The following is a 25,913-nucleotide window of genomic DNA, read 5'->3' as shown; positions in this document are numbered from 1 at the left end:
GCTTTCAAACAATCATTTATTGAATGCCTAATATATGCCCAGCACTATGTGGAAGTAAAAATCAGTCTCTAGTCTTCAAGTAAATTAAAATCAATTTAGACTATTAAAAAAACCACTGAATATGGCTGAGCATGGTCATTCACGCCTGTAATCCTAGCACTTTGAAAGGCCAAGGTAGGTGGATCAGGAGTTTGAGACCAGCCTGGGTCACATGGCAAAACCCCGGCTCTACAAAAAATACACACACACACACACACACACAAACAGCCAGGTGTAGTGGCACATGCCTGTAGTCCCAGCTTCGTAGGGGGCTGAGGCAGGAAGTTCACTTGAACCCAGGAGGTTGAGGCTGCAGTAAGCCGAGATTGTGCCACTTCACTCCGGCCTGGGTGACAAAGTGACACCCTGTCTAAAAAAAAAAAAAAAAAAAACACTGAACATAAAACAGAGCTCAATTAAAAGCTGACCTGTATGCTCCAGATCATACCATTTAACACTTGTCAACCTCTGCTCTTTTTTTCCCAATTCAGAAGACTGACAAAGAAGCTAACTCCTATATATCTGTACTTCCTATTAAAGGTCCAATGATGTTACATTATATAGTTAATTTCTTCTTATCTTTCTTCCCCAGTATTCCATCATAAGGTCTCAGTTATCTTTGCACCTAGTGTCTGGCACATGGTAGCCATTCAATTAAATGTGTGTCAAGTGAATGAATGAATAAGAAACCAAGCCAAGCCTGTAGCAGTCATATCAATACATTCAACTCTCTCCTATGGCAAATCCCAAAAGTTTAAGGCTCAAGGCAGTTAGCTAATATGGTCTTTGACATAGCCTTGGCAACATGGGATGACTGATGTTAAAGCCTTGATGCTGAAGTTAAAGTAGATTCAGGGGGAAAAAAAAAAGCAAATTCTAAAATGCTTTTGGATAAGAGAAAGGCTAGTTCAATGCTGAAACTAAACTGAGTCTATTTGCTAATTACTGTTAAGTTAATTTCATTGGTTAATTCTCCAGCATAACACCGTCTAGGATAAACCTGGCCCCCAGTGAAAGGAAGATAAATCCTGTAAACCACACAATCAGCAGTGCCTCTGATACTCAAATGTACATACTAGTCACCTATAGATCTTATTAAAATAAACGTTCTGATAAATTACATCTAGAGTGAGGCCTGAGATTCTGCATTTCCAACAAGCTCCCAGGGGATATTATGCTGCTGGTATGCAGACCACACTTTAATAAGTATCAAGAGCTTGGATGACAATCAGAGAACACATCTACAGACTTAAAGCCAGAGTTAACATATCTCTTGTTCTTATACTTCCTAGTTGCATAACTTTAGATAAGTCATTTCACCTCTCTGAGCCCTCCTTGTTTCATCTGTGAAAATAATATAGTTAATATAATAATTAATAACATAGTTAATACTAATAGCTAACACATATTGAGTTCTTACTATGTAGCAGGAACTAATGTTTCATGTTTGTCAATTTATAAATAAGGCTTTAGGTCAAACATCCTCTCCAAGTAATTGTGACCTGATACCTGACTGTAGGCCGTTTAACTCAAGAACCACTGCAGAACACCATGTAGCACTGCCTCTTCAGCTTAGCTCCCAGAGCCTATGAAAACGAAATAATCGGTATTTAGCTAACTTGTATCGAGTACTCATATGCTCCAGGCCCTCGTTTAACCCTCCCTTGGAAGATATTAACTCATTTATCTTATAACCACCCTAGAAAGTATTTTTATCCTTATCTCACAGGCCTTAAAATGGCCTCAACAAGTAAAATTGCTGAAGGACCAACAGTGGCACAGTCAGGATTGGAACCTAGGCAGTGTAACTGCAGAGCCTGGCGGAGAGTGTAACTGCAGAGCGTAGCGTAGTTTCAGCATTGTACTAGACTAGGTTCTGTAACTGCAGAACCCCGGAGCTCCAAGTCAGCTAGCTCGCTAGGGTCGGTGCACACCTGCGCCCACTCGGGGCAGCTTCATTGCCAGAGCCACTGACTCCCAAAACAAAACCAATCTTCTACAATTAGCTCTGTGTGTATCTGTGGGATGTTATGTTTCTCGTGCCACAACTAGGAACCCTGAAAGCAAATTATGACTCCGGTGAAACAATTTGGCCCTAAGAAGGGTGACTGTCTAAACATCTTCACAACGGATTTACACAGAAATTGTAACATGCACTTGATTGGAAACCCACACCACAGGCAGTCCCAGGAATTTGTACCCGCCCTGGTCCTGGACCGCCCCTCCGGATTGCGCCCCAAGACTGTCCCCGGACCACCATCCTAACACCACACCCTGAACTGCCCCTCCAGGACCGCCCCCTAGACCGCCCCCCAGGACCGCCCTCTCTAGACAGTCAGCGAGACTGTCCCAGGACCGCCCCCTGGACCGCCCCCGCGCCCCGCTGCATCCTGGGAATCGTAGTCCCAATCCTGCTCTGGAACGAGTAGTGCCGGCTGCTGGCGCCAGCTCCGCCTCTATCAGGCGTCAACCTAAGGTCCCGCTTCTAATCCTATCATCTCTCCATACCGCCCTCTGCCGGCCTTTCCTCTGGTTGCCCGGATGGCGAGCCGGTTCCGGGCGCTCCGGAAGCGAACCTTTCTTTTCCGGATTGGGCATCCCGGCGTCTGCACGTGGTTATGTTGCCGGAGTTTGGGCCGCCGCTGTAGGAAAAGTAACTTCAGCTGCAGCCCCAAAGCGAGTGAGCCGAGCCGGAGCCATGGAGGGCCAGAGCGTGGAGGAGCTGCTGGCAAAGGCAGAGCAGGACGAGGCAGAGAAGTTGCAACGCATCACGGTGCACAAGGAGCTGGAGCTGGAGTTTGACCTGGGCAACCTCCTGGCTTCGGACCGGAACCCCCCGACTGGACTGCGGTGCGCCGGACCCACGCCGGAGGCCGAGCTGCGGGCCCTGGCGCGGGACAATACGCAATTGCTCATCAACCAGCTGTGGCAGCTGCCCACGGAGCGCGTGGAAGAGACGATAGTGGCGCGGCTGCCGGAGCCCACCACACGCCTGCCGCGAGAGAAGCCTCTGCCCCGGCCGCGGCCACTTACACGCTGGCAGCAGTTCGCGCGCCTCAAGGGCATCCGTCCCAAGAAGAAGACCAACCTGGTCTGGGACGAGGTGAGCAGCCAGTGGCGGCGGCGCTGGGGCTACCAGCGCGCCCGGGACGACACCAAGGAATGGCTGATTGAGGTGCCCGGCAATGCCGACCCCTTGGAGGACCAGTTCGCCAAGCGTATTCAGGCCAAGAAAGAACGAGTGGCCAAGAACGAGCTAAACCGGCTGCGTAACCTGGCCCGCGCGCACAAGATGCAGCTGCCCAGCGCGGCCGGCTTGCACCCTACCGGACACCAGAGTAAGGAGGAGCTGGGCCGCGCTATGCAGGTGGCCAAGGTCTCCACCGCCTCTGTGGGGCGCTTCCAGGAGCGCCTCCCCAAGGAGAAGGCGCCCCGGGGCTCCGGCAAGAAGAGGAAGTTTCAACCCCTTTTCGGGGACTTTGCAGCCGAGAAAAAGAACCAGTTGGAGCTGCTTCGTGTGATGAACAGCAAAAAGCCTCAGCTGGATGTGACAAGAGCCACCAATAAGCAGATGAGGGAGGAGGACCAGGAGGAGGCCGCCAAGAGGAGGAAAATGAGCCAGAAGGGCAAGAGAAAGGGAGGCCGGCAGGGACCTGGGGGCAAGAGGAAAGGGGGGCCGCCCAGCCAGGGAGGGAAGAGGAAAGGGAGCTTGGGAGGCAAGATGAATTCCGGGCCGCGTGGCTTGGGTGACAAGAGAAAAGGAGGACAGCGCCCAGGAGGAAAGAGGAGGAAGTAATAGTTTCTCACCGTCGGACCCGACTGAAAACCAAGGACTATAAATACTAAGTGTTAAGTTCTAGGTACTTGTACGGGGACTCAGAAGGACCTGGCCGCTGCCTTCATTGAGTTTAAAGGGACAGGATTGCCCTTCCCTCAAGAGAGTATGTAAGTGTTGGACTGCAGAAATTAATGTTTTTCCCACAACCGAGACTTTGGCTGGAGATTAAGAACTTATTTGAGGATTTAAGAATTAGGGAAATAATTTGGTGGAAACCAGGAATGAGTTCTATTCTTAAACAGCCTTTTTTATTTTTAACTTTGGATATAGGGTGAGGTAGAGTTGGCCATATTTCACACTTAAATTGACGTATATGTTTCTGCATTATTTTTACAACAAGCTTGTGTATCAGAGCGGGGGGTGCGGGGAAGGGAAAGAAAACAGTTTCAGAATTGGATAGGCAAGTGACTGTTTTAAAGGTTAAGTAATAAAGATGTCTTATCTAGTGTGGCTTTTAACTTTCTGACTATTGGGTAGAAATTGTACATGAAGCCAGTTACCTGGATACCTGGTACAGATTATTTTTGTTTACTTTCTAAAAAACACAAAGCAGGCCGGGCGCAGTGGCTCACTCCTATAGAGTCCCAGCACTTGGGGAGGCAGAGGCAGGCGGATCACCTGAGGTCAGGAGTTTGACACCAGCCTGGCCAACACAGTGAAACCCCATCTCTACTAAAAATAAAAAAATTAGCCGGACATGGTGGCTGGTACCTGTAGTCTCAGCTACTTGGGAGGCTGAGGCAGGAGGATCGTTTGAACCTGGGAGGCAGAGGTTGCAGTGAGCCCAGATCACGCCACTGCACTCCACTCCAGCCTGGGCAACAGAGGGACCTCAAAAAAAAAAAAAAAAAAAAAAACAATTAAATTATAGTAGTTTCAGTGAGACCACTTTTAAACTTATACTTCTTTTGGTATCAAATATAATATTCAAAGTAGTAAAACCAATGGCTGTTTTTAAAAAAAGATTTTATGCTTTTCAACACTGAACACATGGATTTCCTGTAAATGATCAATTTGGGCTTCACTGACTAATGGTAACAATCCTCATTAACCCAGAAAACACTTAAATCTCTACATTTGTATCCCCAGGTGTGTGTGTGTGTGTTTTTTTTTTAAGCTTGACGTCAGGTATAGTTTTGTTTGGGGAAGAAAGAAACAGACCCATAAGATTCTTAATTAACACGTTATTATCGGTGTTTTTTTTTTTTTTTAAGTTCCGGGGTACATGTGCAGGATGTGCACGTTTGTTACATAGGTAAACGTGTGCCATGGTGGCTTGCTGCACCATCAACCCATCACCTAAGTATTAAGCCTCTCTGCCCCCTTCTGTCCCCTGCCCCCAGGCCCCAATGTGTGTTGTTCCTTTCCCTGTGTACATGTGTTCTCATAGAACATTATTATCTTTTGATTCATTTGTCAAGTTGGCCTGAGCTGGTTTGGTTAGGAGGTGAAATGTTTATGTAGCTGTCCTTGGTCTTCTTCCTGTCCATCAGTCTCTTCCAGTTTGATCTCAAATTCATTTCTATAAAACTTAATATCTCCTGTAAAGGATTCAGATTTCATAATAACAGATTACTAAAAATGCACATGTTTAGTTGTTACTGCCTTTGGTTACTTTCTGATAAAGTTGAGCTTCGTCGTTAATCAGCTTTTCCACTGGGGCATGGCAGATATGGCACCGCCAAGCCCTCCCGGAGCATAGCCTAATCATGGCAAGTTTTAACTATTGATGAAACCATTTTGCTTTCATCAAAAGCAAAGCCATTCACACAGTATTTAGCAAAGACCCTCGGGCTCTGCTAGGTTTTTGTTTACTGTTAAAACAGTTTAAAGGCAGGGTCTTGATCACTTAAAATACTCCCAGAAGGGAAAGTAATATTTTAAAGGATTCACAAATCCTTTAAACATGGAAAAAGAATGTCCCTGTTCCTCTCCCTTTCCCCAAGTCCTCAACATGTGAAAAATAGAGGATAAGTAAAGAGATTTAAGGCCGGACCCGAGGCCCTGCAGAGCAGTTACCTTCTACGGCAATGTCAAGGGTGGATGGTGCGAGTGCGGCTGGGGCAGCTGGGGTTCTGGTTCTTACTCCGTGGGAAAATGGCCCTGAGCCCGACTGGGCTGGGGCTTAGACAGGTGACCCGGCGGAGCGGGTGGGCAGGCGCGGCCGAGGGGCGGGAGGCGAGCGGCCTCCGTGATTGGCCGGCGGAGGGGGCGGTGTAGGACCCGGGGAGGGTAGAGGACTCCCAGCGCCATGGCTGCAGCCGCCCGGGCCCGGGTCGCGCACTTGCTGAGGCAACTGCAACGCGCAGCGTGAGTGCGGGGCCGGCGGGCGGGCAGGGGACCGCAGGATGCCACTGTGCCCACGCAGCCCCCTGGGTGTGACCCGCTCGGATCCTGCTCAGTCTTCTCCGCTTGCTTTCAAGAATTCGGGGAAAGGGATACCGCCCTGAACTCCCACCGCGCGCCAGGCGGAACAACCAGGTCACAGAGTGTGCGATGCAGCCTCGCAGGGCGCAATGAGGCAGCCTTTACTCTGTCTACCGTTAAGGAAACTGAGGCCAAGAGAGGACCTGGTCCCACATCGTGGCAGGCAGTGGAGAGCTTGGCATGGTGGCCAAGACAAATTAATGTATGCAGTTGACACATATTTACTGGGCATATATTATGTGCCAAAAGCTATTCTAGGTTCTGGGGATACAAAGATGAAAGGCTCTGGAGCAGTTTGAGGTCTAGTGGGGAATGGGATGAGGGGACGAGGCTAAAACCGGCCACAGCAGACTGGGTGTAGAAGGGAAGGATGGATGTGAGAAGTCGCAGAGTCACACTCCTTGGCATGTACGGGGAGTCAGGGTATTCAATGTTATGACACGCCTGACTCCCTGCAGAAATGCGAGGTACATCCTGGTCACCTGACAAATACTTGCTGAACATGCAAGTGCATAAGTCTGTCTGGGAAACATGGACAAGTTTGAGCTCACAGGTGGAGATCAGTAGGAGGAAAGGCGAGGGACTGGAGAGGAATGTCAGGCAGAGAGAAGAGCAACACCAGCGATGGAGATGCAGTCCCAGGACACAAAAGTCAAGTAGACCTACCTTCATAGGAGAATACAGCTGATAAAAGACCGTGAATAAGAATATAGCTAATACCATGAGCCAGGCAGTGTCCTACACACTTTGAATGGACTATCAGCATAATAGTAACTCTGATCCTTTCACTGACCCTGTGACATACGGTATTGTCATCCTCATAGATACGGAAATAAACACATGGGAAAGAATTTGTCCAGCGTCACACAGCTAAGCAAATGACACAGTCATAATTTGAACCCAGATACTCTGGCTTCCCAGTCCTTGTTCTCAGGCCTGTACTAAGGAATTTGAATTGTGTCCTGTAGATAATGGAAAGCCATTGAACAGTATTTCTCACCATGAAACATTGATACCTTAAAATGTCCGATAACAAAAGAATTCCATGACCAAATAAATGTGGGAAGCTCCTTACTGCTGTATCGCCCTCTTGGAGAATCAAAATATACATTAGACATGCAGGGGTCTAAGAAGCTACAAAAAAAAACTAAAGCTGTGTTGAAATTTTTGGTTCTAAACCTGTGTCAGAATTCTTTGTCACACAACACCATTCATATCCCATGGAATCAGTGTCACACACAGAATGTTTTTGGAACGGTTGCATGAGAAGGGAGTGTGGCATAATCAGAACTGTGTTAGCGCATTCTGGTGGAAATGTGGAGTGAAGAGGAAGGACTAGAGGTCATTGTCCTGCTCCAGTCTAAAGATAATGGCTTCATGCACGGAGAGGCAGTTCCTTGGGAAGATAGAAATGTTGAGAGGTCGGTTAGAATCCACAGGATTTTGTATCTGAATAGTTAAGAGTTGAGATTTCTGGCTTGGGCACCAAGTAAACAGTGGGCTTATTTACCAAGGCAGGGACTGTAGGAGGGTTAGTGTTAGGAGAAAGATGGCAACTTCAGTCGAGGGCATTTTGAGTTGAGCATGCTCCTGGTACATTCAGATGGAGACCCTCAGTAGGTGATTGAAAGCATTGTTCTGGGGCTCAAGAGTGAGTTGGGAACTCATCCATCCATGTGTACAGAGGACAGTTGAAGCCTTAGCAAAACTCTAACCTAGAAGGAAACAGCTGAGGGTGAATTCCTGGGGGGCAGCACTGCCACAGCAGGAGTAGCAAGATGGTGCTTTCTTCTGCACGTGCTTATTTTTCTAATAGGGTAGACATTTTAAAAGTGGGAGATTTCCGATGAAAATCTTGGAAAATTGGAAAATGACATCATTGGGCCCATGTTTCATCGGGGAAAAGTGGTCTAGGGCATGGGGTGATGTGTGGCCACCTCTATTGGACAGAGCATGCACTCTGGGCTTCTGCCCAATGCATTCCATAGAGCAGCTGCACTGACAACTGAATGGAGGGGAAAGAACCAGCACTGAAGAAGACAGAGGCCAAGGTGTGGCCTGGCCAGAGAGGTTGTGGGAATGCCCTAGAGGGCAAGAGTCATATTCTCTCTCCAGATGTGCAGCCCTTAGCTGGGCAGGGCGGCGGGTGCCCGTGGTCCCAGCTACCCCAGAGGCTGAGACAGGAGAATCACATGAACCTGGGAGGCGTAGTTTGCAGTGACCAGAGATCAGGCCGCTTCATTCCAGCCTGGGCTACAAAGCAAGACTCCGTCTCAAAAAAAAAGAAAAAAAAAAAAAAAAGATGTGCAGTGCAGCCCTGCTTTGGCTGTGTTCTCTCTGGGGTACAGCAGGGAACAAAACAACCTAACCATGCCATGCATGGGGCACAGGGGACAGATGACAAACTAGTTAGTAAAATTGAGAGTACATTAGCTGTTGACAGTTATTAAAGAGAACATAAAGTGGACTGGAACATTGAAGGAAGGGATGCAATTTTTGAGGTGTTCAGAGCAGCCCTCACTGTGTTAGTTTCCTATAGCTGTTGTAACAAATTATCATGAACCTGGTGGTTTAACACACATTTATCTTCTTAACAGTTCCAGAGGTCGGAAGTCCAAAATTAGTTTTACTAGGCTGAAGCCAAGGTGTGAGCAGGGCCACACTCCCTCTTGAGTAAGGCTCAGAGGTGCCGCAGAATCCACTTACTTGCTTTTTTCCAGCTTCTGGATCTGTACCTTCGGTTCCTTAGCTTGTAGCCCCTTCCTCCATCTTCACAGCTGGCACCCATCTTGCTTCAGTGCTCACATTTCTGTCTTTCGGGTCAAATCTCCCTCTGCTTCCCTTTTATAAGGATATGAGTGATTGCATTTAGGGCCCACACAGACCATCCAGGACAATCTCCCCATCTCAAGATGTTTTTTTGTTTTTTTTTTGTTTTTTTTTTTTGAGACACAGTCTTGATGTCACTTAGTATGGAGTGCAGTGATGTGATCACGGCTCACTGCAATCTTGAATTCCTGGCCTCCTCAAAGATCCTCCCACCTTAGCCTCCCAAGAAGCTGGAACTACAGTGCACACCATCATGCTCAGCTAATTTTATTTTTTGTAGAGATGGAGTCTCACTATGTTTCCCAGGCTGTTCTTGAACTCCTGGCCTCAAGCAGTCCTCCCACTTCGGCCTCCCAAAGTGCTAGGATTACAGGTATGTGCCACAACACCTGGCAAGGTTCTTTTTTTTTTTTTTTTTTTTTTTTTTTTGAGATGGAGTCTTGCTCTGTCGCCCAGGCTGGAGTACAGTAGTGTGATCTTGGCTCACTGCAACCTCCACCTCCTGGGTTTGAGTGATTCTCCTGCCTTAGCCTGCCGAGTAGCTGGGACTACAGGCTCACACCACCACACCCGGCTAATTTTTGTACTTTTAGTAGATACGGGGTTTTGCCATGTTAGCCAGACTGGTCTTGAACTCCTGACCTCAGGTGATCCGCCCGCCTCGGCCTCCCAAAGTGCTGGGATTACAGGTGTGAACCACTGTGCCCAGCCAGGATTCTTAATCAGATCTGCAAAGTTCCTCTTACTATATAGGGTAACATTCACAGATTCCAAGATTAGAACCTTATCTTCAGGAGTGACTACTCAGCTGACCACAGTCACTGAGAAGGTAATGGTTGCAGAAAGACTAGTGGATGGAGAGAGCAAACCCTGTGGCTTTCAGGGAAGGTATGCAGAGGTGAAGCATACCTGGGTATGGAGCAGAGTGAATAAGGGGGAGATGGGAGTGTGGGGCCAAGGGTGACCCCAAGATTTTCTGGCGCAAACAACTGGAAGGATGAAATTGCCATTTGATGGGGATGGGGAAGGCTGTGGGAAAAGCAGGCTTGAGAGAACACCAGGAACTCAGTCTTCCATAGGGAAAATGTTAATGCTTCATAGACTTCCAAGCAGAGATGCCAAGTGAGCAGGTGAACCTGCAGTTCAGGAGAGATGCCCAAGCCAGAAAGATAAATTTGGAAGTCATCAGCATCAAAGGTATTTGAGACCATGAGACCAGGGGAGGTTACTAAGAGACTGAGTGTGGAAAGAAAAGAAAATGTTCCAGGACTGACCCCTGAGCCCTCCAGCATTTGGAGTCAAAAATCATGGAAAGAAATGAAGCCAAGAGCAGCCAGTGTGGTGAGAAGAAAACTGAGTGGTGCCCTGGAAGCCAGGGAAGAACATGTTTCCAGGAAGGAAGGAGTGATCAGGAGAATGCCGCTGACACACTGGGTACCGTGAGGACAGAACTGAACTGAGCAGGGTGGTTAGCTGGGTAGAGGGCATTAGTGAGCTGGGAAGTTGGTCAGTTGAGTCGGGATAAAAGGTGATGGCAGGAGGTTCCAGAGGGAATGGGAGAAGATAAATTGGAAGAATGGGTATAGCCCGCTGAAGGGAAGGAGAGAGGTAAAAGTGGGAGTGGGAGAGGAAAGAGGAACAAGAGGTTTCTGGTTTTGTTATATAAGATGGAGGAAATGTGCTTATGAATAAGCTAAAAAAAAATGCTGGTTGCTGATAGATAATGTCTAACAGGAAGGGGGATTGTGATGATTTAGAGGGGAGAAGGGAGAGCTGCTGGCAGTTCTTGAGTAGATGAGAGGGGATGCGATTTAGGGAATGGGAGACAGATTAGCTTTTGCTGAGAGTGTGGCTAAGAGGTAATCAGCGATATCAAGAGGGAAGCCAGAATAATGGGGCCAGAGCCAGGAGGGTAGGTAGATGAGGTCCTTGCTCTCCCCAAGCCTCACTTTGCTTCTCTGAAGGAGTCCAAAGAAGCCCATCAGTGCCTTCAGGCCATCCTAAGAAGGCAGGAACCCACAGCCTGGTTCCCCCACTCTAGTTCAGGCCCTCTGTCTTGGCATGCCAGGAAAAGAGAGGAGAGGGTCGGGGGAATGAAAATGTCTACATTCACTTATTTATTCATTTACTCGCTCATTTAATCAGTACAAAAGGCTTACTTTGTGCCTGGCACTTACTTGGTGCTAGCCACAGGGGATAAAGTTGTGAGAAACAGTAGATCCTGTCTGGGCATCACTAAATTCACAATCCACAGGCAGATAGAAGCAGGAAAACAGCACCACTGTGCTACATTTTAACGCGAAGGGAGGCTCCAGAAAGGGTGTCCCTCTGCAGCCTCGGTCCTCAGGGAAGGCTGCCCAGGGGAACTGACAGGAAAGAACAAAAGTTATCCAGAAGAAGAGGGAAGGAAAGTATGTTGCAGGCAGAGAATATAATAAGGGCAAAGTTCTGGAGGAGAGAGAGAGACTGTGGCTCATGCAAGGAAAAGAAAGAAGTTAATTTTTCCAGGAGCCCAAACCCAGAGATGGAGTGAGTTGAGGGGCCAGTCAGGCAGGGGCAGGCCTGAACTTTATGTGAGAGCCATGGGGAGCCATTGAAGCAGCTTTCAACAAGGGAGTGACATCATTGGAAATATGCCCCGACTACAGTGTGGGAATAGAGGTGGCAGAGGTGGAGCCATGAGAAGCCAGTTGGGAATTTGGTAGTCATCCACTTGAGAGGTGATACTGGAACCAGAGAGTGGCAGGGTCCCAGGATAAGTGGGTGGAGTTGGGTAGAGACATGTTTGAGGCCTTGGTGCATAATAAGCTCTAAAGGGTGAGGGAGGAGGAAGGGTCAGAATGGCTGAAGGCAGCCCAGGACAGAACCTAACATTTAAGGAATAGGCAGAGTGAAAAAGGAGCCAGTAAAAGAACAATTAGAGGAAGCCTAGGCAAGTAGGGCTCCTGGAAGCCAGGAAAAAGTTCCCCCTGCCCAAAAAGGTGTGACCATGCGTTTTATGCTACTAGAGTGAGATGCTACCAGGTCTGAGAAGTGAGGACACAGCCGGACAGCTGGACTTGCAGACACAGCAGCCGGATTTCAGGGGCCAAGGAATGTGTCCGAGACCCAGAAACGAAGCCAGCAAATGTAGGTCGGGAGGAGAGAGAGGGAGAGTGAGCCCGCCAGAGGGGGTAGGAGGTGGAAAAGTTTCAGGCGCAAAACTCTTCAATAGGCTGAAAAAGATTGAGTGAAGGGGAGAACTAGGAAATACAGGACAGGTAGAGGTCCCGAGAAAGCAAGAGGGGACAGGATACAAACCGCGAGTAAGAAGTAGAAATAATGAACTGAGATAGCCTCAGAGCTTGGGGAAGAAAAAAAAGGGGGGTCTGGGGGGTAGGAAGGAAGCAAGTGCTCCCAGGAGCGTTCACGTTGGGAAGCTTTGAGTTTGGATTTTTTTTTTTCTTCCCTCTACCTCACTTTTCTTGTCCTTGGAGGGTGTAAAGCAGGGAAAGTCCTCCAACCAAAGCCCACCGTGAAGGGACACGCCTGGCCTGGCCCGCGTCCTCGCCCCCGGCGCGCGCAGCGGGGACCACTAGATGGCGGCCGCGACTCGCGCCAGCTCTCACTCGCCGCCTGGTCGGCTTTGACTTCACAGTTCGAATTTTTGAGATCTGGACGGCCACTGAGATCAACCCTTTTCCTTCCTCCCTAACCTTCCCCCTGGGGTGTTTTAATTCCAGATTTGAATTTTTGGCGGGGAGGAGGAAGTGATGCACTCAAGTATCTACCGAGACCCAACCACTGGACAAGGTTCTTTGCGCAACCCAACGAAACATAAAACCGTCTTCCCAGCCTCGATCAGAGAGGGGGCAGGAGAAAGAGAAGCCAGAGGAGGGACTGGGACTGTCCAAGAAATAGGAGACAACCAGGACAGAAAGGGAGACCAGAGCCAGGGGAGAGAGGGTTTCCAAAGAGACGTGGGAAATCTGTAGAGAAGCCGACTGAGAGAAGTGAGATGCGGTGGCGCCTTGGAGCGCGGCATGCGCCGGGTGTGCGCACTGCTGGGGCCGCTGGGGAGCCGCGCGGCGGGGATGGAGGAGCGCTCGGAGCCCGGGGCTGCAACTGGGTAGAGAAAGATGGGGACCAGGGAGGTCTTTGGGTCCAGGAAGGTTTCCTGGAGGCTCGGGTCTAGAGCCTGCTTGAAGAAAAATTAGCCACCTTGAAGACACTGGGAAATACACAAGGCAAGTTCCCAGCATAGGGTAGTAAGTAAGAAGAGGCGCACAGGTAGAGTTAACCTTGGGCCGATTTGGAGACCAGGGACCCTAACCCAGCTCCTAACCCAGCAAGAACTGGGGCCTCATGGAGACCAGGGACCCCCATCTTAAACTTGCATGTACCCCCAGAGCGTTTATCTCAGCTGCCCACAGGCATTTGATAGGAATTGCTTGAGTAAATGAATTCGTGAAAGAATGATGCTACAGCGCTGGGAAGACGCTGAGTCAACTTTTTGTCCGTCGTGATTTCTGGGTCTCTATATATTTTTTCTGTTGTACAGTGTCTGCCAGGAACTACCAGTTTGATAGCATCGTAGCACTAGACTACAATCTGAGTTAGCTTAAGGCTTTTCATTTTTTGGTCTCTATTTTCACCTTAGGTTTTTTTTGCTGTCGTTTTTATTTTCCCTAGGTGCCAGTGCCCAACTCATTCTCATACTTACTCCCAAGGTAATACTTCTGTATTTTTAAACTAGCCACAATTTTGGTTTCTGCATTTAACATTATAATACATTTGGGTAGTGTATGTAAAGAAAACCAAGGCATGTGAGAGCAAGGTCCATGAAAACAGTTACCATTTCACTGTGAAATTGATAACATGTAACTCTATACAAAGTTAGCTGAATGTATACTACTAATCACGTGTTTGTCTCAAATATGTATTTAATGCTACTTATAACGCTTTTCTCTTTTAATTACTTGCCAAGTCTAAAAATGCAGATAGGATTTTAAGAATGTCTGAGTTGGTCAAACAGAATTAATCAAGATGAAGTCTTTGGAAGGTTCTAAAACATCTCTAAAAACTGGAGGTTAAAGAACAAGGTGGTTCCTAGAAAGAAAAACAAAACTTGTTTGTATCAATCTTTAAAATAATATTGTATTTAAAATAATATTGTATTTCCTAATATTTAAAAATAATAACAAAGTTTCAGTTACCACAACATCTTAATCATTACCAAACGCCAAACACTGTGGTCCACAGAGCAGCAGGAAACTCAACATAGTTTCAGCATGTCCTTAGAATGTCACATGGATTACTGACACAACCACTGATTTTGTGTCTTCTAAGGTCAGATCTAAACATTAAGGCAAGAGTTGGAAAGGAAAGAGGCTGACCATCCAGGATCCTAAGCAGAAACCCACAGAGAAGCCGGATGGGGAGTTAGAACAGAGAGAGTAACGGACCAAGGGCTTTCTCTTGCCCAAGGAGTGACTTACCCTTCAGGACAAGCCAAGGGACCTCCCTGTCCATCATTAACCACCATCTATGAGGCAGAAACATGTCCAGCTTTTAAGGCCCTTCTGAACATATACAGAATTTTGTCTTCAGCTGATTTTCTCGAATTTTTAGTTGGTTTCAACAATTAATTTCCTATTTGAGGGATTAAAATTAATAATTTACAGAAAGATATTCTTATTATTTCCTAGGGTCATATTTATGTCTTTATCTAAAATTTAGTAATAGGAATAATAGATTTTTATATACACAGAGAGAGACAGGGTCACCCTCTGTCACCCAGGCTGGAGTACAGTGGTACAGTCGTAGCTCACTGTACCCTCAAACTCCTGGGCTCAAGCAAACCTATCACCTCGGCCTCCCACAATGTTGGGATTATAGGCTTGAGCTCCTGGACAGATTATTTTTTTTTTAAGCCTAGAGGAATCAAATAAATGTGAGTTTTGGTTAAGGGTGCCTTTGCACTCAGGGAGCTGAAGGTAGATTGTTGTCTAGTTCTGATCTATTTTCCTTAAAAAAGAAAAAGCATAGTGAAAATTGTTCTGTAGACTTTATCTTATGACTGACCAGTATTGATATAAATAAGTAGATAAAAACAAGGATAAAAATCTTTAATTAGGTCCCTTTCATTGTTCCAATATGACAGAAAATCATTTTTACCATAATTAAAACCTAATCCTTTGCAAAGAAGTAGCACCTTATAAAAATGTTTGTTAGGCCGGGCATGGTGGCTCATGCCTGTAATCCTAGGACTTTGGGAGGCTGAGGCGGGTGGATAACAAGGTCAGCATGGTGAAACCTTGTCTCTACTAAAAATACAAAAATAAGCTGGGCATGATGGTGCGCGCCTGTAGTCCCAGCTACTAGGGAGGCTGAGGCAGAAGAATCCCTTGAACCTGGGAGGCAGAGGTTGCAGTGAGCTGAGATCCTGCCACTGCACTCCAGCCTGGGTGATGGAGCGAAACTCCATCTCAAAAAAAAAAGAGTTTGAACCTGGGAAGTGGAGGTTGCAGTGAGCCGAGATCCTGCCACTGCACTCCAGCCTGGGTGACAGAACGAAACTCCATCTCAAAAAAAAAAAAGTTTATTAAATTTCACCAAGATAAATACGTTTTTTATATGCATAAGCTTGAGAAATGTAAATATCTTACTGTGGTAAGTTATCCCTATGAATTAAAAAAATTAATTCAAACAAGTTATCACAGTTGCTATAAGAAGTGTAAGCAAGTCTCTAATTCATGAACTTTCTAGTAGTTGTTTTCTAATAGTAACCCAACTCTAGACTAGGGGATTTTTTTTCTAGAGGATTGTTACACATTATATTTTCAAACACATATTTTAATTATAATGGAGGAAATGTTTTATTATTTTAACAAATTTAGCCTCAAGTTAGCATTACATTCTTTTTTTTTTTTTGAGAGCGGGTCTCACTTTGTTGCCCAGACTGGAGTGCAGTGGCATGATCTCGGCTCACTGCAACCTCTGCCTCTTGGTTTCAAGCTATTCTCCTGCCTCAGCCTCCCGAGCAGCTGGGACTACAGGCGCCCACCACCACGCCCGGCTAATTTTTTTGCATTTTCAGTAGGGGCGGGGTTTCACCATGTTAGCCAGGATGGTCGTGATCTCCTGACCTGGTAATCTGCCAGCCTCGGCCTCCCAAAGTGCTGAGATTACAGGCGTGAGCCACCGCGCCCGGCCGCATTACATTCTATCTTAAAATGCAGGTATTGATTTTAATTTGATGTGCAACAGTGAAACCTGAAAACAATATATTTTCGGTAAGACTTCAAAGGAAATACTTATGTTCACTGCTGGATTTTACTATCAAATAACAATATTTATGCTTTATTTTAAAGAATCACTTTGATGCTAAATTTTACATTTCTAGCCCCTGGACTTTCACCTTCTGGGAAAACAACAGATTATGCCTTTGAGGTATATTCACTCAATCCATTATTTCTTTTATGAATGACCAGAAAAAATAAAACTAGAATATTTTGCTAATGAATTATTTTATTTTAAATCTACTATTAATTCATGTTCCATAATCTCTATTTGATCGGACCATATTTAGCAAAGTACCTGGCTAGTATAATGGAATATAAACCTTCTGAGATCATGGCTAATGTCTAGAGTGCTGTCTTTGTACAGTCACTAAAATAGGATAAATTCCCAACTCTACAAATTCTGCTATATATATGTTATATGTTAAACCTTTAGTTTTGTAATGATAACAATCCCAAAAGAGGTCAAAGTGAAGTAACAATTCTGGTGCATTTTTGTCACACTGTAATTACATAACTACTTATAATTATTTGTTTAAGTCCCTGTCTCCTCCTAGTCCAGGCTTTTTTTTTTTTTTTTTTTTTTTTTGAGACAGTCTCACTCTGTCACCCAGGAGTGCGGTGGTGTGATCTCAGCTCACTACAACCTCCGCCTCCTGGGTTCAAGCGATTCTCCTGCCTCAGGCTCCTGAGTAGCTGGGATTACAGGTGCACACCACCATGCCCAGCTAATTTTTGTATTTTTAGTAGAGACAGGGTTTTGCCATGTTGGCCAGGCTGGTCTCCAACTCCTGACCTCAGGTGATCCGACCACCTCAGCCTCTCAAGGTGCCAAGATTACAGATGTGAGCCACTGCGCTCGGCTTCAGGAATTACTAATTAAAATGTCACCGGGGGCCCGAAGGTTAACCTACAGATGACCAGGCTGGGTGATACCATGCCGAGCTCACTGAAGGCACAGGCCCCATCTAAGGTGTGACTCCACTCAACCTCATAAGATCACTGCCATATGGGAATGCATTCCCAGTTTGCTGTATTATTCAAGAGAAAGTGAAGTTCAGATGGTCCTATTAAGTTTTTTTATTCTAATTTTTAAGAGTTATTAGTCAATTCAAAAAAAAAAGAAATTTAAACATAACACAGATCAAACAAAACATATTTCAGGCCAAACATGACCCATCGTCCATCAGTGTAAAACCCTTTCTCTCATCTGTAAACTTTATGAGGCCATGTGTCTCTTATTCATAGTTGAGTTACCAGAGCCTACACAGTGCCTGGAATATAGAAGACAGTAGCGTTGGCTGGGTGGCAGGTATGCAAGGGTGGGTGGATGAACAGAAAGTAAGACATTTGAGAGTTATTTTACGGGTGGAGATAGAGGAAGGCAGGCATTTGAAGCGAAGGGAACAATTGAGAGTTTATGATGTGTTTGGGAAAAGACAAGTCATTCAAATGTGACAGGAGCTGAGGTTTGCTGAAGGAAGTGTGTTGCGTTCACACTTCTTTAAGTGAGACCAGACGGGAGATGACCTGGAAGACCATGCTAAGGAGTGTATACTCTATGCTCTAGGCAACAGGAAACCATTTCAGGTTTTTAGAAATTGATTGGTCAACTCTCAAATACTCCCTACATCTAAACCTTTTTATTTTTTTCAGATGGCTGTTTCAAATATTAGATATGGAGCAGGAGTTACAAAGGAAGTGGGAATGGCAAGTATTCGAGATGTCTACAGTCTCCTACTGTAAATGTTACATATCTCATAAGACACATGCTAACTGACAACAATCACGTCCTCTATTTTTAAAAATGTACAATGTGAGTTTGCCAGAAGAGTCTATTGCAGTTCTAGTGCAGTTGAACCTAACATAGGTTTTCTTGTAGGACCTACAAAACATGGGTGCTAAAAATGTGTGCTTGATGACAGACAAGAACCTTTCCCAGCTCCCTCCTGTGCAAGTAGCTATGGATTCCCTAGTGAAGAATGGCATCCCCTTTACGGTTTATGATAATGTGAGAGTGGAACCAACGGATGCAAGGTATTCTTGTATTGTTGTTATTGTTTCTTTAAGCAGAAGCTAACTGTTGATTAAAACTTGCCCCCAGCCTGGTACAGTGGCTCACGCCTGTAACCCCAAAACTTTGGGAGGCTAAAGCGGGCAGTTTGCTTGAGGTCGGGAGTTAAAGACAAGTCTGGCCAACATGGTGAAACCCTGTCTCTACTAAAAATACAAAAATTAGCCAGGCATGGTGACAGGCACCTGTAATTCCAGCTACTCGGGAAGCTGAGGTGGAAGAATCACTTCAATGCAGGAGGCATAGGTTGCAGTGAGTCAAGATTTTGCTACTGCACTGCAACCTGGGCGACAGAGTGAGACTCTCAAAAAAAAAAAAAAAAACCCACAAATCTTACCCCAAGCCTTAGTTAATGGCATGGCAATTTATTTCTGAAAAATATAACATCATGATTTTTATTTTCCCTTCTCCAAGCTTCATGGAAGCTATTGAGTTTGCCCAAAAGGGAGCTTTTGATGCTTATGTTGCTGTCGGTGGCGGCTCTACCATGGACACCTGTAAGGCTGCTAATCTGTATGCATCCAGCCCTCATTCTGATTTCCTAGATTATGTCAGTGCCCCCATTGGCAAGGGAAAGCCTGTGTCTGTGCCTCTTAAGCCTCTGATTGCAGGTAAAGACTGTTTATTTCTTTGTTTTATTTTGCAGTTAGCAAAAGGTCTTAAGAAAGATGCAAGCCAGTCCTTTTAACATATACATTTCTAAAGGTTTCTGGTTTGTTCATTTCAAATCAATGCCTTGTTTGGAGACCAATCATTCATTTTAAAATTCTGATCTTTGTTATTGTATAGATAAAGATAATTTGGGTCAGTGGAAGGAGAGTTTGCAGATTTAAGCTATGGGGTCACCATGTGGAAAAGGGGGAAGGTCATCACTGACATATGATGAGATCCCTCTGTTAGCAGCTTTGTCCTCTAAACTGCTCTCTGTTTTGTTCTGTTTTGCCAGCCACTGTAGAGTTTAAGGAGAACATTAGCTGTTATTTTTCTGGTGTTGACTCAATCCTTTCTTCTACATAATGGCTCTTCAGCTGACCTCAGGCTTTGTCTCTTCCCTGGGACATGTGGCCAGCATGGCCCATCACTCTGGGTGACATCTGCTCTGTGGCTACCCAGGGCACAGACATACAAATCCAAATCAGAATAGCTCATTTGTTCCACAGGGGACCTTGAGATTTTCTGGTCTTTTCTTCTCTGCCATTTTTATGGCTGCTAGCATATTACTATTTAAAGTTTTATAGCTAACATGCACTAACTGGTAACTGGGACATATCCTCAGTTTAAAGTTTTGCCCTTTCTTCTCCCCTCTCCTGCCCATTGTGAAGAGGCCTTGTGATGGGATGTGAGTAAGTCGATGGCAGATGAACTGCTGTGTTGTGAATGAGGGATCAGCAGGGAGCAGCATAATTGGTGTCTGGCAAATGGAACCCTCTGGTGAAACTGTGTCAGCATCACACAGAGGGGTGATTAGTAAAGTTTAGAAACTTGACAGAACCACAAAACCATGGAGCCCAGCAAAGGCAGAGCGTCACTGTGCTGGCTGCCAAGAGGGAATAAAGATGTCTTTTAGGGAGAGCAAATATGAGTTTTGTTACCAGAGGTGCCGGGCAGCCTGCATTGACCCAGCTGCAGCTGCTTAAGCTCTGGCCCCCAAGGAGCCTGAAGTTCCCAGAGCTCACTGCTATTAATACACCACAGTTGTCACACATGTGCATGATTAACATACATATATGTTAACAAAGACACAGAAATCATACGTGCATGTTAACACAGATACAGAGATCACATACATATTAAACACACATATATGTCAGTACAGACGCCATACATATTGACACTCATATTTATGCAGAAGCAGGCAATACGCATATTAAACATGACTATGTTCATGCAGACACAGACATGCATATTAAACACACATGCATGCTAAACATGCATGTATGTTAATGCAGACATGGACATCATACATGCATGCTAACACAGATACAGAGGTCACACATACATATTAAATAACATACATATTAATATAGACACAGATATTATGCATATTAAACAACATAAACATTCATCCAGCAGTCATGATACATGTCAAACATACAAGTGCATTAATGCAGGCACAGACATCAATGTACGTGCTAAACATACATGCATGCCAATATAGATACAGACCTCATGCATGCCTGTTAGTGCAGATACAGACATCATACACACTGGACTTACATGCATGATAACACAGACACTGACATCCTTCATGTTAGATTTACATACATGTTAATTCAGACATAGACATCATACATGTCAGGCTTCCATATATGTTAATTCATATACATCATGCAGACAAGAGGGTCAGCAAAGTTTCCTTCTCTAATTTTGTTCCTCAGTCCTAAGGCTGAATTAGGTATCTCCACTAACCTTTATTTAGATGCTTTATTAAAATTAATATTATTTTGTTCAAGTGCCAACTACCTCAGGAACCGGGAGTGAAACTACTGGGGTTGCCATTTTTGACTATGAACACTTGAAAGTAAAAACTGGTAAGAACTTTGCCCATAATTTTGAATTATCTCTCTTACCTTTCAATTCCACACTCTTCTTTAAATCCTAATATTTAAAAATCAAGCAGTTATGATACAGTTAGAATAAGCCCCAATGTTCTATAGCAGAGTAAGGTGATGATAGTCAGCAACAATGTGTTGTATATTTCAGAGTAGCTAGAAGAGAGGACTTGAAATGTTCCCCAAAAGTACTCAGAGTGATGGATATCCCACATAACCTGACTTGATCATCACACATTCTATGTATGTAACCAATACTCACATGTACCCTATAAATATGTTAAATATTTTGTATCAAGTTTAAAAAGAAAGGAAAAAAATCAAGGAAAGGGTATGTATATATACACATTTTCTTTCCTTTTCCAAGTACATATAAAAATATGAAACAATGTAATAAACTTCTTTTTGAGAATTACCACTGAAAGCATATTGAAATGCCATGAATCTTAATTGGCTATTCTCTGCCCAAGTTAGTGACTGTATATCAATGATAAATGACTGTTTCCTTTCTCTGATGTATTTTTTCCATTTTAAATCAACTTTATTGAGATGTGATTTTTGTATAATAAAATGCACACATTTTAAGACTCTGGTTTGATGAGCCTTGACAAACATATATGTTCATGTAACCACCGCCCCAATCAAGATACAAAACATTCCCATCACTCCAGAAAGTTTCCTCATGCTGCGTCCCAGCAATCCCTCCAGTCCTTTTTCCAGGTAACCTCTGTTCTGCTTTCTGTCTTCTTAGTCATTTTTATGCTGTCTTCTCTGTCGTGGACTCTTGGATAATGTGGTAGAAATGTCTCTCTTTTTAGTCTGGCTCAATATCCTACTTTCAGATCTTTGTAGCAGAATAAATTGACATTTAACTGCACATTTTTAGTAACTTTTCTTTTTAAAATTAAATTGCACTATCCTTTGACATTTCTTACGTTGACGATAATAATGGCCAACACTTACATTCTACCTCACAGTTTCTAAAGACTTTTACCTAATATTCTCCATTTGATCCCTACGACAGCTCAATGAGAGCTGGAGGCCCTGTGCTATTATAGTCTAATCTTATAGAGAACTCAGAGAGGCTAAGTGACTTGCCCAAAGACACAAAGTAAGTTGCAGAGAGAGGACCAGTGGTGTACTAGTAAACTGGCTCTCTGGAATTTAATAATAAACAAGTAAGCCCTGACTTGTAGTGTTGGCCCATTTCTGTGGTGTAAATACTCTCACCATGGCCAATGACATCACTCATCCAAGAGTTGGAAAGAGATGCATACACATGGCCCTTGGAAACCAGGAGGAGCCAGCTCCAGCACACCACTGAAAACCCCAGGCTTCTGACTCTAAATCACTTTCTGCTGCTCCTTGCTGCTTCACTACATGAAAATGGACCTTTCCTCATATTTTTATTTTTAGGGTGATTTATTATCCTGAAGTCATTTGCCTTCTTAAAATGATGCCCATGGCTTCAGCCTCTACTGAAAATCCTTATATTTTAGGCATCGCTTCAAGAGCCATCAAACCCACACTGGGACTGATTGATCCTCTGCACACCCTCCACATGCCTGCCCGAGTGGTCGCCAACAGTGGCTTTGATGTGCTTTGGTAAGTGCTGGTGCTGCCTGGAGGGGCTTTTTTAGTACTGGGTCTATGGATAGTATTTTGTTGCTCAAAGCACATGCTAAGTATTCATTGATTAGCACCCCACAACACCCCTAGCTTTGGCTGTCATTACCCCCTGTCCTAAATCAAAACATTCAAGCTTTAGAGGTTGGTGACTAGGTGACATCTGGTGTGGGCCACAAACCTGCTCTTCAGGATGGACCCCCCCTCCCAGCCACAACCAGGGCCATAGGGATGCCACTAAGGGGGCAGTTGGAGCTGGTGTGCAGTGTCTCAGGGACACACCAGCTACCTTTATGGCCTCACTAACTAGGCAATGCCCAAGGCTTCATGTCATGGAAGAGGGCAGGGAACATAGCTAACACCTCCAGAGCACCCCCAGACCATGTACATTGTGTCAGCACCTCACATACATCGCCACTTCACTGCAGCTCTGTGTGATACGGGACCTTTGTTTTATTGAACAAGAAAACTGGGTTTGAGATGTTTAGTGACTTGCCCATAGTCTTACTGTATGTTCCCTCGGCTTCAGCTGCATTGTGCTGATGGCCCCCTAATCAGTATTTCTATCACAGACCTTGCTCCTGAGCTCCAGGCCTCATAAAGTCCCCACAGGCACTTCACATTCAGCATGTGCCAAATGACTCTCGTTCATCTATGTGCACGTGCACATTTTTTTCACATTTTAACACCTCCGAAATCAGGACATATCTTAAAATGTGTGGCGTCACAGTATGTTTTCATCCTCAGTGGTACGTATTTTAAAAACAGTGCAGGCTGGGCACAGTGGCTCACGCCTGTATTCCCAGCACTTTGGGAGGCCAAGGTAGGAGGATCACTTGAGGCCAGGAGTTTGAGACCAACCTGGGCAACAAAGTGACACCTCGTCTCCACAAAAAAAGTTTTTTACAAATTAGTCGAGCATGGTGGCACATGCCTGCACATCCCTGTACAGTGACTGTCACATCCTAAGTACTTGTATACTGCTTGTCACACAAGCAGGAGGTGACAGAGTCAGAACTCACATCCAGGTCCCTCAGGGCCACGTTCTGCTTCCCTCACTATGTTATGCTGCCTGCCAAGAGACTGTAGAAAATTGTGTCTAACTCCATTCTGGTCAATATTGTCAGAACTTTGATGAGCTGTCCCCTAATAACCTGGAAATGAGGGGAATGAGATTATCCTTCCTAACTGTAAAGTGCATAATAAATACATCGTGACCTAAAGCAGTCACCCTTAAGTGGGTAACTCACAGGCCCAAAGACTTCACTGTCAATCAAAGTCGGGAGTGGGTTCAGAAGGCAGGAGAATAATGGCAGTTGCTCTTTCAAGTACTGCCCAAAGGAAAGAACACCTGGCCCGAGGAATCTGCCCTTAAGGCCCAGTGGCCTATTCTGAAGGTAGACAAGCCATGTATTAAATCTTCGAGATAACTCCCCTCATTAGGACTCCATGGACTTCTGATCATAAAGTGGCCATCCTACGGCTTGACTGTAGGGAGAGAAGGTGCCATCTTGAAGACTCAGATGTCTGCTCAGCAGTTACGTTTCTTGTCATAAAGTATTAAGCTGACTTCCAGGCTTTACAAGTAGTTCCTGTGAGCTCAGCCCAGTGAGTCCGCCCCTGAGAAACAAATCTGCGCTTGGATTTGGGATCTAGATGCAGTCTAGATGTGCTGCAAGACAGAGGAAACACTCTGACTACCGGCCTCACCGGCCACCCCAACTTCCCCATGTGGACACCTCATTCTTGCATTATTCATACATTCCCTGCTTAGAACCACAAGGCCTTCATATCTATCTACAAACTAATTTCCAAAACAATTTTCTAATGATTTTTCCAAAAAACATTATCTGCTTCTCATATGTAGATGAGAGTAATTCCTCCATTCTAGGGAAAATGAAAGTTATACTTCGTGCAAAACATGGTGTCATCTGCCTTCACAGTTAAGTGAAAGGAGAGTGTCCCAGAAACACTACAGAGGCCCCCATGGGGAATTATACTGAAAACTATAATTCATGCGAACCATAGTTCATGTTACACTGTGTTTCCAGTGCATCACTGATCTAGATGGTGATGTCTGTTCTCTTCTGCAGTTGATGGGCTAGAAGCCATGGCAGACCGGCAGGTGGAGGCAGCTTTGAAGCTTAGTTCTTGAAATAGCAAACTCTGAGTTTAGGGTACATGAGAGGAAAAGATCTGCTTTTTCTTCAGGCCAAGAATTAATAATAATAGTGAATACTAAGGTATACAATGTGCCAGGCACTATTCTAAATACTTTACATGTGTCAACTCATCAAATTTTCACAGCCACATCACGAACCAGTACTATTATTTATCCCTGTCTTAGAGTCACAAGAAGAATACTGCCTCACACCAGGTCCACAGCAGAAATATCTAGCTCCAGGATTGACATCTGGGCAGCTGACCCCAAAGTCTATGTTCTTGCTCATTACACTGTAATTTTCATAGGAGTCTGGTGTAGCTATGACCCACCTTTGGCAATATGGTATTTGATCAATGCAAGGTATAAAATGGTAAATATCTTCCACAAGGAAGTCATTTTTTAGATTCAGTGCTTTTTTTGTGGCTCAAATATATAATTCAACACCATAAAAATGTATTGACACTAGAAAAGGTCCATATGTAATTTTATACATACTGTTCAAAAATACTGTAATGCTGTTAATGTAAACTCAACTGTGTTAATTTATATTATAAGTAATGGCTGTTGTAGGCAAGAGGTGGGCTGGTAAAATGTACTGAGATCATCAGTGTTAGGTAATATATCCACTGTGGGTTGAGTGCCAAACAGCTCCAAGACAGTTTGTCATCTAAATGGAGGGAAGAAGGAAGACCACGCTTTCCATCTGTGTATTTTCAATATTTCTTGTTAGCCATGCCCTGGAGTCATACACTGCCCTGCCGTACCACCTGCGGAGCCCCTGCCCTTCAAATCCCATCACACGGCCTGCGTACCAGGGCAGCAACCCAATCAGCGACATTTGGGCTATCCACGCTCTGCGGATCGTGGCTAAGTATCTGAAGAGGTATGTCACCCCGAAGGGGATGGAAATAGAACAGGAGGCCCACATTCTGCCAGCACGTGAAACATGACATGCCTGAGCCTGAAATATCCTGAGCAGGTCTGTTCACCAGAAAAGCAGTCAGTGGATGCGCAGAAGCCCCAGACACCAGCAGCCTCTGGAGGGACCCAAGGGACAGGCAGATGAAAACTGGGTCCTTCGGTT

At 45.1% G+C, this 25,913-nt stretch overlaps 2 protein-coding genes and 1 long non-coding RNA gene across 10 annotated transcripts in view; 2 read left to right on the top strand and 1 right to left on the bottom strand.

Annotated features, from left to right (window-relative positions):
• LOC112426724 (uncharacterized) overlaps positions 1 to 2,191 on the bottom strand; it is a 38,716-nt gene extending 36,525 nt beyond the window's left edge. The window contains exon 1 of the long non-coding RNA XR_003018128.2: positions 1,549 to 2,191. This is a non-coding gene — a long non-coding RNA (uncharacterized lncRNA). The remainder of the gene's footprint in view (positions 1 to 1,548) is intronic.
• A 413-nt stretch (positions 2,192 to 2,604) lies between these two features.
• Positions 2,605 to 4,661, top strand: LOC105482187 (ribosome biogenesis regulator 1 homolog). Its single transcript, XM_011742187.3, has one exon. It carries the CDS (start codon positions 2,738 to 2,740, stop codon positions 3,833 to 3,835), a length of 1,098 nt encoding a protein of 365 aa, XP_011740489.1. The 5' UTR covers positions 2,605 to 2,737; the 3' UTR covers positions 3,836 to 4,661.
• Positions 4,662 to 6,100: 1,439 nt separating this feature from the next.
• LOC105482185 (alcohol dehydrogenase iron containing 1) overlaps positions 6,101 to 25,913 on the top strand; it is a 55,676-nt gene continuing 35,863 nt past the window's right edge. For 2 of the 8 annotated variants that reach the window (XM_011742181.3, XM_011742180.3), the window contains exons 1-9: positions 6,228 to 6,506; positions 13,805 to 13,842; positions 16,518 to 16,564; positions 18,070 to 18,123; positions 18,296 to 18,450; positions 18,902 to 19,098; positions 20,941 to 21,018; positions 22,539 to 22,644; positions 25,560 to 25,712. In XM_011742181.3, coding sequence (XP_011740483.2) covers positions 6,394 to 6,506; positions 13,805 to 13,842; positions 16,518 to 16,564; positions 18,070 to 18,123; positions 18,296 to 18,450; positions 18,902 to 19,098; positions 20,941 to 21,018; positions 22,539 to 22,644; positions 25,560 to 25,712 — 941 coding nt within the window. In that variant the 5' untranslated portion in view covers positions 6,228 to 6,393. Of the gene's footprint in view, positions 6,188 to 6,227; positions 6,507 to 13,804; positions 13,843 to 16,517; positions 16,565 to 18,069; positions 18,124 to 18,295; positions 18,451 to 18,901; positions 19,099 to 20,940; positions 21,019 to 22,538; positions 22,645 to 25,559; positions 25,713 to 25,913 lie in introns of those variants that run through there. The other 6 variants (XM_011742182.2, XM_071068159.1, XM_011742179.3 and 3 more) reach the window with 6 other exon arrangements.

This window comes from Macaca nemestrina, chromosome 8 (assembly GCF_043159975.1).
Source record: "Macaca nemestrina isolate mMacNem1 chromosome 8, mMacNem.hap1, whole genome shotgun sequence".
In the NCBI taxonomy this organism is placed as follows: Eukaryota; Metazoa; Chordata; class Mammalia; order Primates; family Cercopithecidae; genus Macaca; species Macaca nemestrina.
Note: the sequence above shows the minus strand (reverse complement) of the source record. Positions and strands in the feature narration are given on the sequence as shown.